Consider the following 13,268-nt stretch of genomic DNA (forward strand, 5'->3'; position numbering starts at 1 on the left):
AACAGGTACGATTTATGGAATTATTTTTTTGGAGCTTTCACCGATGTCTTCTTTCTGCTTAGAATCACATTGTATCTGATTTTCTGTTTTAGTCATCCCATCAGTTAAATGCCCTTGTGTTGCCTCAGAGTATAACCATTACGCTGCTCTTATATGTAGATATAAGAAACACCAGACTACAAATGTAGGTAATGTGATTACAATATAAGCATGGGCTGAGATTCAGGGTAGGGATCCATGTGGCTTGCCCCTCCTATCGATTCCTCCTCCATAACATTGAAACCTCAAAGAAGAAACTCACCTGGCTGCTGCCGACGCAATACGAGTTATAATTTCAACCTCTACTTTATTACAGGCAGTCCCCTTGATGGGAGGCAGGGTGTGCATTTGTCCTGCCCCCCCTGCTGACCTGGCCTCGTCAGATCAGTTTCTCTTTCAGAGGGTGCTGGCTTCCTTCTCCTCTTGAAGTGCAGGACCAGCAGCTGAATCTATAAGCACTGACATCACCCACAGCCCAAAGAAGCAACCAGGATGCAGACACTGAGTTTATATTTAATCAAAATTCAGTTATACATCTTTGCACAGAACAAACATATATATAGACAGCTGTAAATGTTTTAGGGGGGTTTCAAATGATGACCCCGCACTGTAATATACACATATTCATCAGTGTGGAAATTAATCATACATACATTAAAAAACCTTTAGTACAAAGTTCCAGAATAACAATCTATATCTTCTTGCAATTGTGTACAATACAATACAAAATGAAACCGATCCAATCAGTACCTGGGGTTGAAGAGGACAGAACCTATAGAACTTCTTCTTTTGCACTGCATTTACAGCAAATCATATCATGTTTCGTTTTACAGATATGTTATCTAAATGAAAAGTTAATGTTACTAAAGTCTAAAGTAGCACATGTACATGCATATTGTCTGTTTCTTGCTAGTCCCCAGTTAGTTTATCTGCTTAAAGGGGATCAGCCCCCGAAGTACCATTCCAGACAGTAGTGGAAAATGCAGAGTTTCACAATCAGCTACAAACAATCCTGCAACTTTAACATTAGCTATGCATGACAGACCTCGTTACTACAGTAACCTCAAGTAACACCATGTCTTGAACTTGTTCCAATATATCCACTCTATAATACAATTGGTTCACAACTGCTATTTTAGTGTAAAACGACTTCAAAAAATATTTTATGCAAAATCAGTGGCCAGTGATTACCATGGATGGTGATTACCATTTGATGTTTTGTTAATTTAGGTACCTATATATTAGTTACTATGTCTATGTGTTACAACGATTTACAACACATAACTATAGTACACAACAATAAAGTACTACAAATGAGATGAATCTGTCCCGTGACATATCCCTCCACGTGTTCTCTTCACTGCCGCAGTAGTAGGTAAGAGGTTCCCATTCATTAGCGAGGGTCCCTTGTAATGTTCTGATCCTAAGGCTGTGTCCCTTCCTATTGAGGTTGATCACACCACCCTTTACACTGACCCTGCTCCAGTCCTCTGCTGCGAGGGGTGGTGTGGCTCCAGCAAGGCAGATGTGTCCGTCGAGGGGACAGGGCAGACAAACTGCTCAATGACGAAGGTGACAGGCACTGCCACAAGCAGCAACACCCAAGCCAGGGCTCCCAGCCAATAGCAGGAGCCGAGCTGAGCGATGTCATCGGCGATCTCATCTCTGTGGTGTCTGGTAAAGAGAGACCAGCTGATGAGGAAGAAAAGACCTGAAAGAAAGGAAGGGTATGTTACTGAGTGAGACCTGGAACCAGGCAGGGAAAAACAGCTCACATGTGGACTTTCATCTTAACCTTTTATACACAGGGTGATTCATAAACAATGAAAGAAAAACATTATTACAGGACAAACTGAGCTCCGCTGTTGTCCTGACACATGGAAACCCTTTGATTCCAGTTAGCTACAGTAAGATCAAAATATAGGTTGTGGTGTTTGCACATTCTTTCCTAATCTGGCCTGACTTGTGGCCCCACAAGCAGTATTCCAAGGGCCCCATGTCTGTTAAGCAGGGCTGTCTCTGTGACCCGTCCAGCTTGGAAGGCATGTTTTGTAACAATGGTTTTTCCTATGGTGTATTGTTTGCAAATTTCATGTATATGCAACTGAATATAAAAATTGTCACTTGAATTAATTTTGGTGTTTATAGACACAAATTGTTTTGTATTTTCTGCAATTATCAATGCATCGTATCCTTAACTTCAAAACGCTCAATAATACAATAATTAGTTTCTTATAGTTTTCAAATGTATTTTCAAATACTATGTGCATAATCAGCAACAGACAAAACAAAACTGCAGCCACAAAGAAGCTATATTTCATCTCTTACACCAAGCAATTCACTTGTTTGTTCTTTGGCTATATTACATAATTATTATTTTATTATTTATTTCTTAGCAGGCGCCTTTATCCAGGGCGACTTACAATCGTAAGCAAATACATTTCAAGATAATAATACAATAATAACTTGAACATCCTTTGAAATAACAGTTTCACTTGTGTATGTTTATACACTGAATACACTAGAAGGTTCACATGTTCCATAGCTAATTCTTTGGAATGGTGCAGCAGTGACTGTGGCGTTATTCCTGTCCCGTCACAAGGTGTCACTGTTGCTCCTAGTATAAATTCTGTTCCTTTTTTTTTTTTTTTTTTAAATGTGCTCACCAAAAATAAATCTATAAAGTTTTCTCTTTTTTAAGGGGGCCCTTTAGACTTGTGCAAACTTGTAGAAACAGTGGCTTGCTGTAGTGGTCCCATTGAGCCCCTAGGCCCTGCTGTGACAATGATCTCTACTGACTGCGAGTTTCTTTAGAACATTGTGGTCTATGGAAATGCCAGACACAAGACACAGGGTCTTATTTATATTTAAAGGGGTTGCTATTCACAACTGCCAAGCTGCTGACCAGCCCTTCCTACTGCTGGCCAACCTGTCTAATTTCATTGCTCTAAATACTTTGTATATATTTGTATATATATAAATATATATATGTTCATAATTTAGGTCTTTTATTTAACATCATGTAATCAAAGAAACTACAAAATTATATTGCAGAAGTCTACCGGAAGCCATAATAGTAGAACAATATTTCATGTTAGATTTTGAAATGTCACATTTTTTCAATTATTGTCAGTTTTTTGTTAAGTATATGGAAAACTACAAAGCGGTATGTAATTCATTATATTAATGTAACATTATTCAGCAGGTTTCATTCGACTTTATGAAGCAAAATTAGTTAATTCTATATAGAGGTTGATGCAGAAGTGCATGGCTGTAAATCAGTCCTGTGAAGCTTGAACCTCCCTGTACTGTATGTCCTGTGGGTGTAAACTAGTCAGACGATGAGCAGCTATCCACACACTAATACATTTGCAAAATGTGTAATGCGTTGTCTTAGTTTTGTTTTTTTATTTAAATTTAACATCTTATTGGGCTGAGACTTTTCCCTGGTAAGAATTTACTAAGTACAGTAAATGAATGTTAAGTTGCCAGTAATTCTGCAGTTAAACTATTCATATACTGCCCTATATATTTACTGTGCTTGCTTTTCTTGTTTACACTGTGCTTTACTAAGCTGTGATTTACCACAGTGGCTCTATTCATAGAAAGACTTTTGAAATTGCAGTTTGTGAAATGGAACTGGACACCAGAGGGCGCTGCAATACTGATATCTTGAAATGGCAGTGGATTCATTGCATTTCATCGTGGATGATGGGGGTGAATGCATCAGTTATACAATGCTTTTATATTGGAAACAGTATCTAAACAAAGGATATGTGACTTTTTCTCTTCAATCTAAAACTTAACTATGAATACAATGCCGGTACATATAGCCAGTCGAAATCGACTGGTGGTAAGGAGGAAATTATTATAGCATTTCACATGTGACAAGAGTGAACATGTGATTGAAAATGAAAAGAAACAAAACCTTTTTTCTAATGGGGATTTACAGAACTCTTATTGAAGCTCTGCCTGCCTGTGCGCTGTGCCTAATGAGTGTGATATCCATTCCATGTACTGTAGTTGCTAGGCGATCATGGAATGCATACATGTCTCTGGTTATTATGGCTCCCAAACGGAGATTGCATTAACCTAGTGTAGTACCAGATGTTTTAAGATAAACAAACATATTTACTATAAACATGTGTTTCTTTCAAAACTGCCCATTTGAGACCTAAATAACAAATGGGGTGTGTAATAGTTAGTTCATCACGAAGTGCAGTGCATTGCAAGGTTGTAGGTAACCGTACCTGTAGGGAAGAGGATGACCAGCAGGAGCGTCCCTGGGAAGAGAACCTGGCCCCCGTTCACCTGGGAGGAAGTGTAAGTATAGGACCTGCTGGTGTAAGAGGACCAGCACAAAATGAAGAGCAGACACACACAGCTGCAGCTCCCAGCCAGGATGAAGGCCAGGACTGCAAACACCTGCTCCGCTTCCAGCACTGCACAAGACAAGGGAGGAGCAAACATCACTGTCAGAGAGAGGGGGCAAAGGAAGAACGCATCTGTCTGCGACACAGCGGTACAGTACATTATTTATTATTTATTTCTTAGCAGACGCCCTTATCCAGGGCGACTTACAATTGTTACAAAATATCACATTATTTTTTTTACATAGAATTACCCATTTATACAGTTGGTTTTTTTACTGGAACAATCTAGGTAAATTACCTTCCTCAAGGGTACAGCAGCAGTGTCCCCTACCAGGGATTGAACCCACGACCCTCTGGTCAAGAGTCCAGAGCCCTAACCACTACTCTCCCAGGGAGAGAGGAGGCAAAGGAAGAACTCATCTCTCTGTGACACAGCGCTACAGTACATTACCAGGGAGGGAGGAGGCAAAGGGAGAACTCATCTCTGTGACACAGCGGTACAGTACATTACCAGGGAGAGAGGAGGCAAAGGGAGAACTCATCTCTCTGTGACACAGCGGTAGGTACAGTACATTACCAGGGAGAGAGGGGGCAAAGGGAGAAATCTCTGTGACACAGCGGTACAGTACATTACCAGGGAGAGAGGGGGCAAAGGGAGAACTCAAGTCTGTCTGTGACACAGCATTACAGTACATTACCAGGGAGAGAGGGGACAAAGGGAGAACGCATCTGTCTGTGACACAGCGGTACAGTACATTACCAGGGAGAGAGGGGGCAAAGGGAGAACTCAAGTCTCTCTGTGACACAGCATTACAGTACATTACCAGGGAGACAGAGGGCAAAGGAAGAACTCAAGTCTCTCTGTGACACAGCGATACAGTACATTACCAGGGAGAGAGGAGTCAAAGGGAGAACGCATCTGTCTGTGACACAGCGGTACAGTACATTACCAGGGAGAGAGGGGGCAAAGGGAGAACTCTTCTCTGTGACACAGCGATACAGTACGTTACCAGGGAGAGAGGAGGCAAAGGGAGAACTCATCTCTCTGTGACACAGCGATACAGTACATTACCAGGGAGAGAGGGGGCAAAGGAAGAACTCTACATTGCCGTCAGAGAGAAGGGCAAAGGGAGAACTCAAGACTGTGACACAGCGTTATAGTGCTAGTAGTACAATTAGCACCCTGGTTACACTGATAAGACTCAGGAGTTGAGAAATCGTTTAGTATTTTTCAATGTTGAAATGCCTAGGTGCTACGATTGACCTATAAACCCAAATATTTTAATATTTAATTCCACAAAATAACAATAAAGCAGAGATATTTCAAACGACCTCCACTCACCTCCACCTTCTCCTCTGGGACATTCAGCCTTCAGAGCGCTTCCTCCAGCAGGGTCTAATAAGGTGTCATTACCCGTGACCCACAGACCCTCACCCCTGATCCAGTCCGGGCTCCACACTGCATAGAGCACAAGGAGGCAGCCAGCCAGACCAAGCAGAGACTCGATTTTCCTGAAGCGGCTGGCCAAGTTCTCCCATTCGCATGCCTTCATGATGTTCTGTGCGTTTACCTAAGTTTCAGAAATGAGTGTAAACAACTGCAAAACCGGTACTTTCTAACTAAAAAGCAAAGCATTCACCGAAGTCTGCCAGTAACAGAGTCGTTCACTTCTTCAAAAAAAGTACAGAAGGTAAAATCCTAGGTAAGATGTTAAATCCGTTATGTAGTAAGGCAAAACGGCGACGGAGCTAAACTACATTCACAGGACGTCCAGATTGTTTGTTAGCAGCAGTGTAGAAGAAAAGTGAGTCGATTATTTTGTGTAAGTACAGTATTTCTATGTTCTAAAACATGTAGGAAACCCCCAGAAACCCCCGCCACTCACTACAAACCCCCTCCTCCCCGTGGTACAGCCTCCAGCCGTGTGACAGCTTTCGCTATATGTGGGGACAAACCGCCGTTCTAACCAAGTGAAGCTTTACAGTGCTTTGCGTTTTAAAAGTGAAACTAAAATAATAAAAAGGGAAAGTCCTGTTACAGCTTGTGATTCGTAAACTCATTGGTAAACAATATCTCAACCAAACAAGCACAGTAAACGAACAGAATAATACACTGTGTATTATAATAATAATAATAATAATAATAATAATAATAATAATAATAAGTACGCACGCACACAAAATAGAGTCTAGTCGTATAGAAAAGCATACGGGAAACCGTCCCGCAGATTGGAAGGGGAAAATCTGAGAAGCAGGGGGTCGCGTGGTGGGAGTGGAAAACCCATTACTTCTCTAACAGAAAAACCCATGAAACTACACACAATACACGGGTGTATTTCTTTGGCCCACGTGTAGTGATGTTATCAATACTGAAAAATAACCACAGCCTGCTATCACCCCAGTTCTTTACCTAACTAGTTAAAGAACCATATATAGGCTAGCCCTTGATAATCTTTTTTACATATAAGGTAATAAGAATGACAGGAAGATTGGCAGCTCTTTTGATTTGAGTTCCATTCAGACTTGGGTGCAGGGGTAGAACGACTACTACAGAACTCAAAAATACATACATATATCACGTGTTTGATAATGTATGGTGCTTTGTGAACGCACTATTTTGTAACATGTTGCTATTTGTGCACTGTATTTTAAAGCTGCTTAGAATTTTTTGTAAATAGTAATATTCAACTGTATTAATTCTACACAGCAAGTTCAGTTCGCAGTTTGGACCCCCTTACTACAACAGTGTGCTGCCTTCCAGGAGCCTCAGTCAAGCACATCACTGATAATGTGGACAGGCTCCTAGAAAGAACAGGAGATGACCCGGTAGTAGTCGTCCATATTGGTACAAACAACATTGGAAGAGACAGGCCAAGATCCCTGCAAAACAAATTCAGAGAGCTAGGAAGGAAATTAAAAGACAAGACCAAAACTGTGGTATTTTCTGGGATACTGCCGGCGCCTTGCAAAGGACCATATGGACAGCTGGAAATACAAAATCAAAATGCATGGTTGAAATCGTGGTGCACACAGGAAGGCTTCACCTTTCTTGAACATTGGAGCACTTTCTACAACAAGGACTATCTATACAGGTGGGACGGACTGCACTTAAACAGAAAGGGAACCAATCTACTCGGAGAAAGGATCCTTCAGGCGGTACAGAAGCATTTAAACTAGAAAGGAAGGGGGGAGAAAACAAAAAAACAGAAGGGAGACTACATCAAAACAAGGGCAACAACTCAGGTAAGACCACTATTAAATGTATTTATCTTAATGCTAGAAGTCTCAGAAACAAAATGTTAGAACTTGAAGCTACTGCACTAACAAATAACTACGATGTGATAGGTGTTACAGAAACTTGGTTCTGAGAGTGATGGAGACGAATATAATATTAGTGGGTACACACTGTATAGGAAAGACAGGCAGGACAGAAGAGGCGGAGGGGTAGCGCTATACATAAGAAATAGCCTTGAAGCCCAGGTGTTAAATCAGGACAAAGAAAACAATGCAGAATCAATATGGGTCAGAATAATGGACACAAATTCAAAGGGCATAATAATAGGAGCATGCTATAGACCGCCAAATTCAGACGCTGAGCAAAATAATCTGTTGTACAATGACATTCGAAATGCGTGTAGAAAAGGAGAAGCCATACTAATGGGGGATTTCAACTTCCCCTGTATAAAATGGGAAAACCCAATGGGGGGCACGACGGACGAAATTGCAATGGTGGAAATGACAAATGACTGCTTCCTAACGCAATTTGTCAAGGCACCGACTAGAGGGGAGGCATGCCTTGATTTAGTCTTTTCAAATAATGAAGACAGAATAACTAAAACAGAGGTCAGAGAGCCATTGGCAAACTCAGACCACAACATGGTCTCATTTGAAATATTTTTTAAAACCCCAAAAGTAATGACTAAAGCTAAGGTTTACAATTTTAGAAAAGCAAACTACGAAGGTATGAAACAGAGACTAATAGAAGTAGATTGGAGTAAAATAGAGAAAACATCCACAGAAAAAGGGTGGCTGTTTTTTAAAAATGTAGTACTAGAGGCACAAAACAATTACATCCCAAAAGTAGACAAATCTAAATCTAAAACAAAATGGCCAAAATGGTTTAATAGATCAATTAAAAAAAATATTCAGCGAAAAAAGGCACTTTACAGAGCGTTTAAAAGGGACCAAAAACAAAGCACACAGAAAGAGTACTTGGAACTGCAAACACAAGTCAAAAAGGAAGTTAGAAAGGCCAAGAGAGAGATAGAAATCAATATTGCTAAGGGGGCTAAAACCAATTCTAAAATGTTTTTCCAATATTATAACAGAAAGAGAACATTCAAAGATGAGGTTAAATGTCTAAGAGACACAAATGGCAAAATCATAGATGAAAAAAAAAAATAGCAAATATATTAAATGATTACTTTTCACAGGTTTTTACAAAGGAGGACACGGACAACATGCCCCACATGTCGACCTGTTCCTATCCAATTTTAAATAACTTTAGCATAACAGAGGCAGAAGTGTTAAAGGGACTAGGAGCTCTTAAAATAAACAAATCCCCTGGGCCAGATGAGATCCTCCCAATAGTACTCAAAGAAATGAAAGAAGTTATTTACAGACCGCTAACCAAGATCATGCAACAGTCTCTTGACACAGGGGTTGTACCGACTGACTGGAAAATAGCAAACGTAATACCAATCCACAAAAAGGGAGACAAAACCAAACCAGGTAACTACAGACCAATAAGCCTGACTTCTATTATATGTAAACTTATGGAAACTATAATAAGATCCAAAATGGAAAATTACCTATATGGTAACAATATCCTGGGAGACAGCCAGCATGGTTTTAGGAAAGGGAGATCATGTCTAACTAACCTACTTGACTTTTTTGAGGATGCAACATTGAAAATGGATAACTGCAAAGCATACGACATGGTTTATTTAGATTTCCAGAAAGCTTTTGACAAAGTCCCGCATAAAAGATTAATTCTCAAACTGAACGCAGTAGGGATTCAAGGAAATGCATGCACATGGATTAGGGAGTGGTTAACAGGTAGAAAACAGAAAGTACTGATTAGAGGAGAAACCTCGAAATGGAGTGAGGTAACCAGTGGTGTACCACAGGGATCAGTATTAGGTCCTCTGCTATTCCTAATCTACATTAATGATTTAGACTCTGATATAGTAAGCAAACTCGTTAAATTTGCAGACGACACAAAAATAGGAGGAGTGGCAGACACTGTTGAAGCAGCAAAGGTCATTCAAAATGATCTAGACAGCATTCAAAATTGGGCAGACACATGGCAAATGACATTTAATAGAGAAAAGTGTAAAGTATTGCATGCGGGCAATAAAAATGTGCATTATAAATATCATATGGGAGATAGTGAAATTGAAGAAGGGAACTATGAAAAAGACCTAGGAGTTTATGTTGACTCAGAAATGTCTTCATCTAGACAATGTGGGGAAGCTATAAAAAAGGCTAACAAGATGCTTGGATATATTGTGAGAAGTGTTGAATTTAAATCAAGGGAAGTAATGTTAAAACTTTACAATGCATTAGTAAGACCTCACCTAGAATATTGTGTTCAGTTTTGGTCACCTCGTTACAAAAAGGATATTGCTACTCTAGAAAGAGTGCAAAGAAGAGCGACCAGAATTATCCCGGGTTTAAAAGGCATGTCGTATGCAGACAGGCTAAAAGAATTGAATCTATTCAGTCTTGAACAAAGAAGACTACGCGGCGATCTGATTCAAACATTCAAAATCCTAAAAGATATAGACAATGTCAACCCGGGGGACTACTTTGACTTGAAAAAAGAAACAAGGACCAGGGGTCACAAATGGAGATTAGATAAAGGGGCATTCAGAACAGAAAATAGGAGGCACTTTTTTACACAGAGAATTGTGAGGGTCTGGAACCAACTCCCCAGTAATGTTGTTGAAGCTGACACCTTGGGATCCTTCAAGAAGCTGCTTGATGAGATTCTAGGATCAATAAGCTACTAACAACCAAACGAGCAAGATGGGCTGAATGGCCTCCTCTCGTTTGTAAACTTTCTTATGTTCTTATGTTCTTAAAATTCCATTTATATGTTAATGTTGTAATCCCAAGTGCACTTTCTGAAACCGCTTGTTTCACAATTACTTCAGTCACCTGAATTGCAATTAGTTTCTGAGGTCGACTGCCACTTTTATATTCGACTGGTGAATAGTCGAGGACTATTCAGTGTTAACCCAGCTAGGATGTGATACATAAGGTGTCATTTCATGAGACTGAGCAGAACTGGACAATCTGATTTGGTAAAGCCGTTCCACCTTCCTGCCGTGGAACGTGTTCTGCTTGTTCAATCCAACAGCCTGGTCTGCTCGAGGAGCAGTTTCACACGGTGAAGCATGGCCCCACAGGTATCGCAATGTCCAAAGGTTTTGCATCACCTAGAATTTTAGGATTGAGACATAATTAAAAAAAAAAAATCTATATGAACATTATTTAGATATTTTATTTAACATCATGTAACCAAAGAAACTACAACATGATATCACAAAAGTCTACTGGAAGCCATAATAGTAGTACCGGTATAGTATTTCATGTTAGATTTTGAAATTTCACATTTTTAAATGCTTGTCAGTTTTTCGTTAAAGATATGGAAAACTACAAAGCGATGTGTAATTCTATATGTTAATGTAACATTATTCAGCAGGTTTCATTCGACTTTATGAAGCAAAAATAGTTAATTCTATGGGGTGATGCAAAACCTTTGGCCATAGCTGTACTGCTGATTCTCTGTATTCTAGTACAGTAATCTGTCACATATCCGCCTGTCGCGTATCTGCCCGTCACATATCTGCCCTAGCCGTTTATCCGCCATGATCAATCTCTTCAGCAACATTAGTTTATTATTGAACAGAGAAGATTAGTTCAGAGATTGTAGATCCCACCAAAGTTTTCAAACACTGTGTTGTATGAGCTCCGTGCGCTACCAGTGTTGTAGTGTCACGTGAGCTGTTCAGTGTGTTGATATGTAAATAAATCCTGTTCACCTGCGGGGCTTATCAACTTCAACCTCTGTCTCGATCTCCTGCCTGTCACTCAGCAGTGAATGCACACTCAAACGGCAGACGGCTACTCTGTCACAAGCATTAATACCCTGTATCCTTCTAAACAAGAGATTTAGGGGAGCTCCCTAATAAAAGCTGAATCTCAAAATTGTTACAGCTGTGTATAATGGTATTTAAAACAGGATTCATTCATCCGCCTTTTTACATATCCGCCTTTACTCTGGTCCCAGTGCAGTCGGACAGGCAACGGATTATTGTATTAAACACATGACTGTACATGCAATACTGGCAAACTATGATTTACGATGGTACTGTACTTTGTTGTATATATTTGACCCATAATAATATTATTAATGTTGTATTTTATTACATATGATATAAATACAGCTTGGAGCTTGCTGACTGAAAAACAATCATCACAAAGCACAAACAGCATCCCCAAATCGCTGTCATCCATGATGCTAGAACAGAAAAAATAGAACAAACTGATTTCACGAAAAGGCTAAAATCTGTTCCATAATCAGTCTTGAGACAGAGAGAATTGCACACTCAACAGTGCTTCAACAATGTGTATCTTTAATTCATAAAAACATCATCAATGTTTCGACACAAAAGTGCCTTCATCATGGTGTAGAAATTCTGTTAACTTAGGTATATTGTCTAAATCTTCCTTTGTAAATATTTGTATGAAATATTAAGTACATCTGTGGTTTGGTTTGTCTTTAGTCACTAAATTACCACTGCTGTCACATAGACTACTGACTTCCTCTTAGTTTCCTTTTATCATTAACATATTGAAAAAAAAGATTGGATTAAGTTTACTGCTACTTGTTTCTCTAATTCCCTTTTTACTCTCCTAGTCTGTTTTTAAGGTCTCTACATGCCTCTCTATATTCTATTTGTGAAGCTACTCCTTTTTTTAATAGAACAACATAATTTTCTTTTGTTTTTAATACCCAGTTTAAGAGATCTATTAATCCATTATGGTTTATTTTGCTCATTTTTGGGCCTGATTTACTAAAGGGTGCTAAACTTCATGGTGCGCGACAATTGAAATCATGGTTTCCATATTTACTATTGCAATGTTATCAATTATCTCGCAAAATAGTGGGCATATTATGGTGCACACTATGGTAATCAGAAAGAATATGTGATTTGTATGGTAATGCATGATAATGTTTTTAAATGTAGTGTGCACGCTATGGTATGCAAATTAGCCAAATAGTGTGCATGTAAATTAATGCATTCTCTGTTAGTATTTTTTTTATTTTTTATTTTAGCGAATGTACAATAGCTGGAACAGCAACAGTGTCAGTGTTGTAATAAACTGGTAGAATGCATCTGTAAACCACAGACTGTAGCCTAAACAAGTGAAAGAGGTATAGAAAAACCCTACCACAGTACTCCTGCTTACAGGAGTAGTTTGAAGTTGGGGTGTAGTTGTAATCACATCATATGAATTACACCTAAAGAAACAGGTACAGATATATTTTTGGATTACAGGTTAACTTTGTAGCTTCACAACACACACACATACAATGAAGCAAGCAGTCTTGGATTCGAGACTTGGATCCACAAGGCCAAGCTGAAGCAGAGGCTGAGGCCAGGAGCCTTTAAGGTCAAGGTCAGATCCTCTGGGCCAGTGGTTTTTAACCTTTTCATTTCAAGTACCAGTGTTTCCAGCAGGGACCACCAGGTGTACCAGCAACCATTAAATGGTTAAAACAGAGACCTACCCCCATTACAACCAGTTTTCTCACTGAAAATGTAAGAGTTTGCCACAATCCAC

The 13,268-nt window shown here is 39.5% G+C and overlaps 1 protein-coding gene across 1 annotated transcript; it reads right to left on the reverse strand.

Annotated features, from left to right (window-relative positions):
- Positions 1-547: 547 nt before the first annotated feature.
- LOC117432451 (uncharacterized) lies at positions 548-6,281 on the reverse strand. The gene is made up of 3 exons (XM_034054387.3): positions 5,755-6,281; positions 4,290-4,481; positions 548-1,750 (listed from the first exon to the last, which is right to left on the reverse strand). Exons 1-3 carry the CDS (start codon positions 5,963-5,965, stop codon positions 1,506-1,508), a joined length of 648 nt encoding a protein of 215 aa, XP_033910278.3. The 5' UTR covers positions 5,966-6,281; the 3' UTR covers positions 548-1,505.
- Positions 6,282-13,268: the final 6,987 nt, after the last annotated feature.

Source organism: Acipenser ruthenus, chromosome 27 (assembly GCF_902713425.1).
Source record: "Acipenser ruthenus chromosome 27, fAciRut3.2 maternal haplotype, whole genome shotgun sequence".
Classification (NCBI taxonomy): domain Eukaryota; kingdom Metazoa; phylum Chordata; class Actinopteri; order Acipenseriformes; family Acipenseridae; genus Acipenser; species Acipenser ruthenus.

Coding starts and splice junctions, on each gene's coding strand:
- LOC117432451 (XM_034054387.3), bottom strand. CDS start 5,965: ATGAAGGCATGCGAATGGGAGAACTTGGCCAGCCGCTTCAGGAAAATC. Junction 4,482..5,754: donor TCCCAGAGGAGAAGGTGGAG/GTGAGTGGAGGT, acceptor TGTCTTGTGCAG/TGCTGGAAGCGGAGCAGGTG. Junction 1,751..4,289: donor GGTCATCCTCTTCCCTACAG/GTACGGTTACCT, acceptor CCTTTCTTTCAG/GTCTTTTCTTCCTCATCAGC.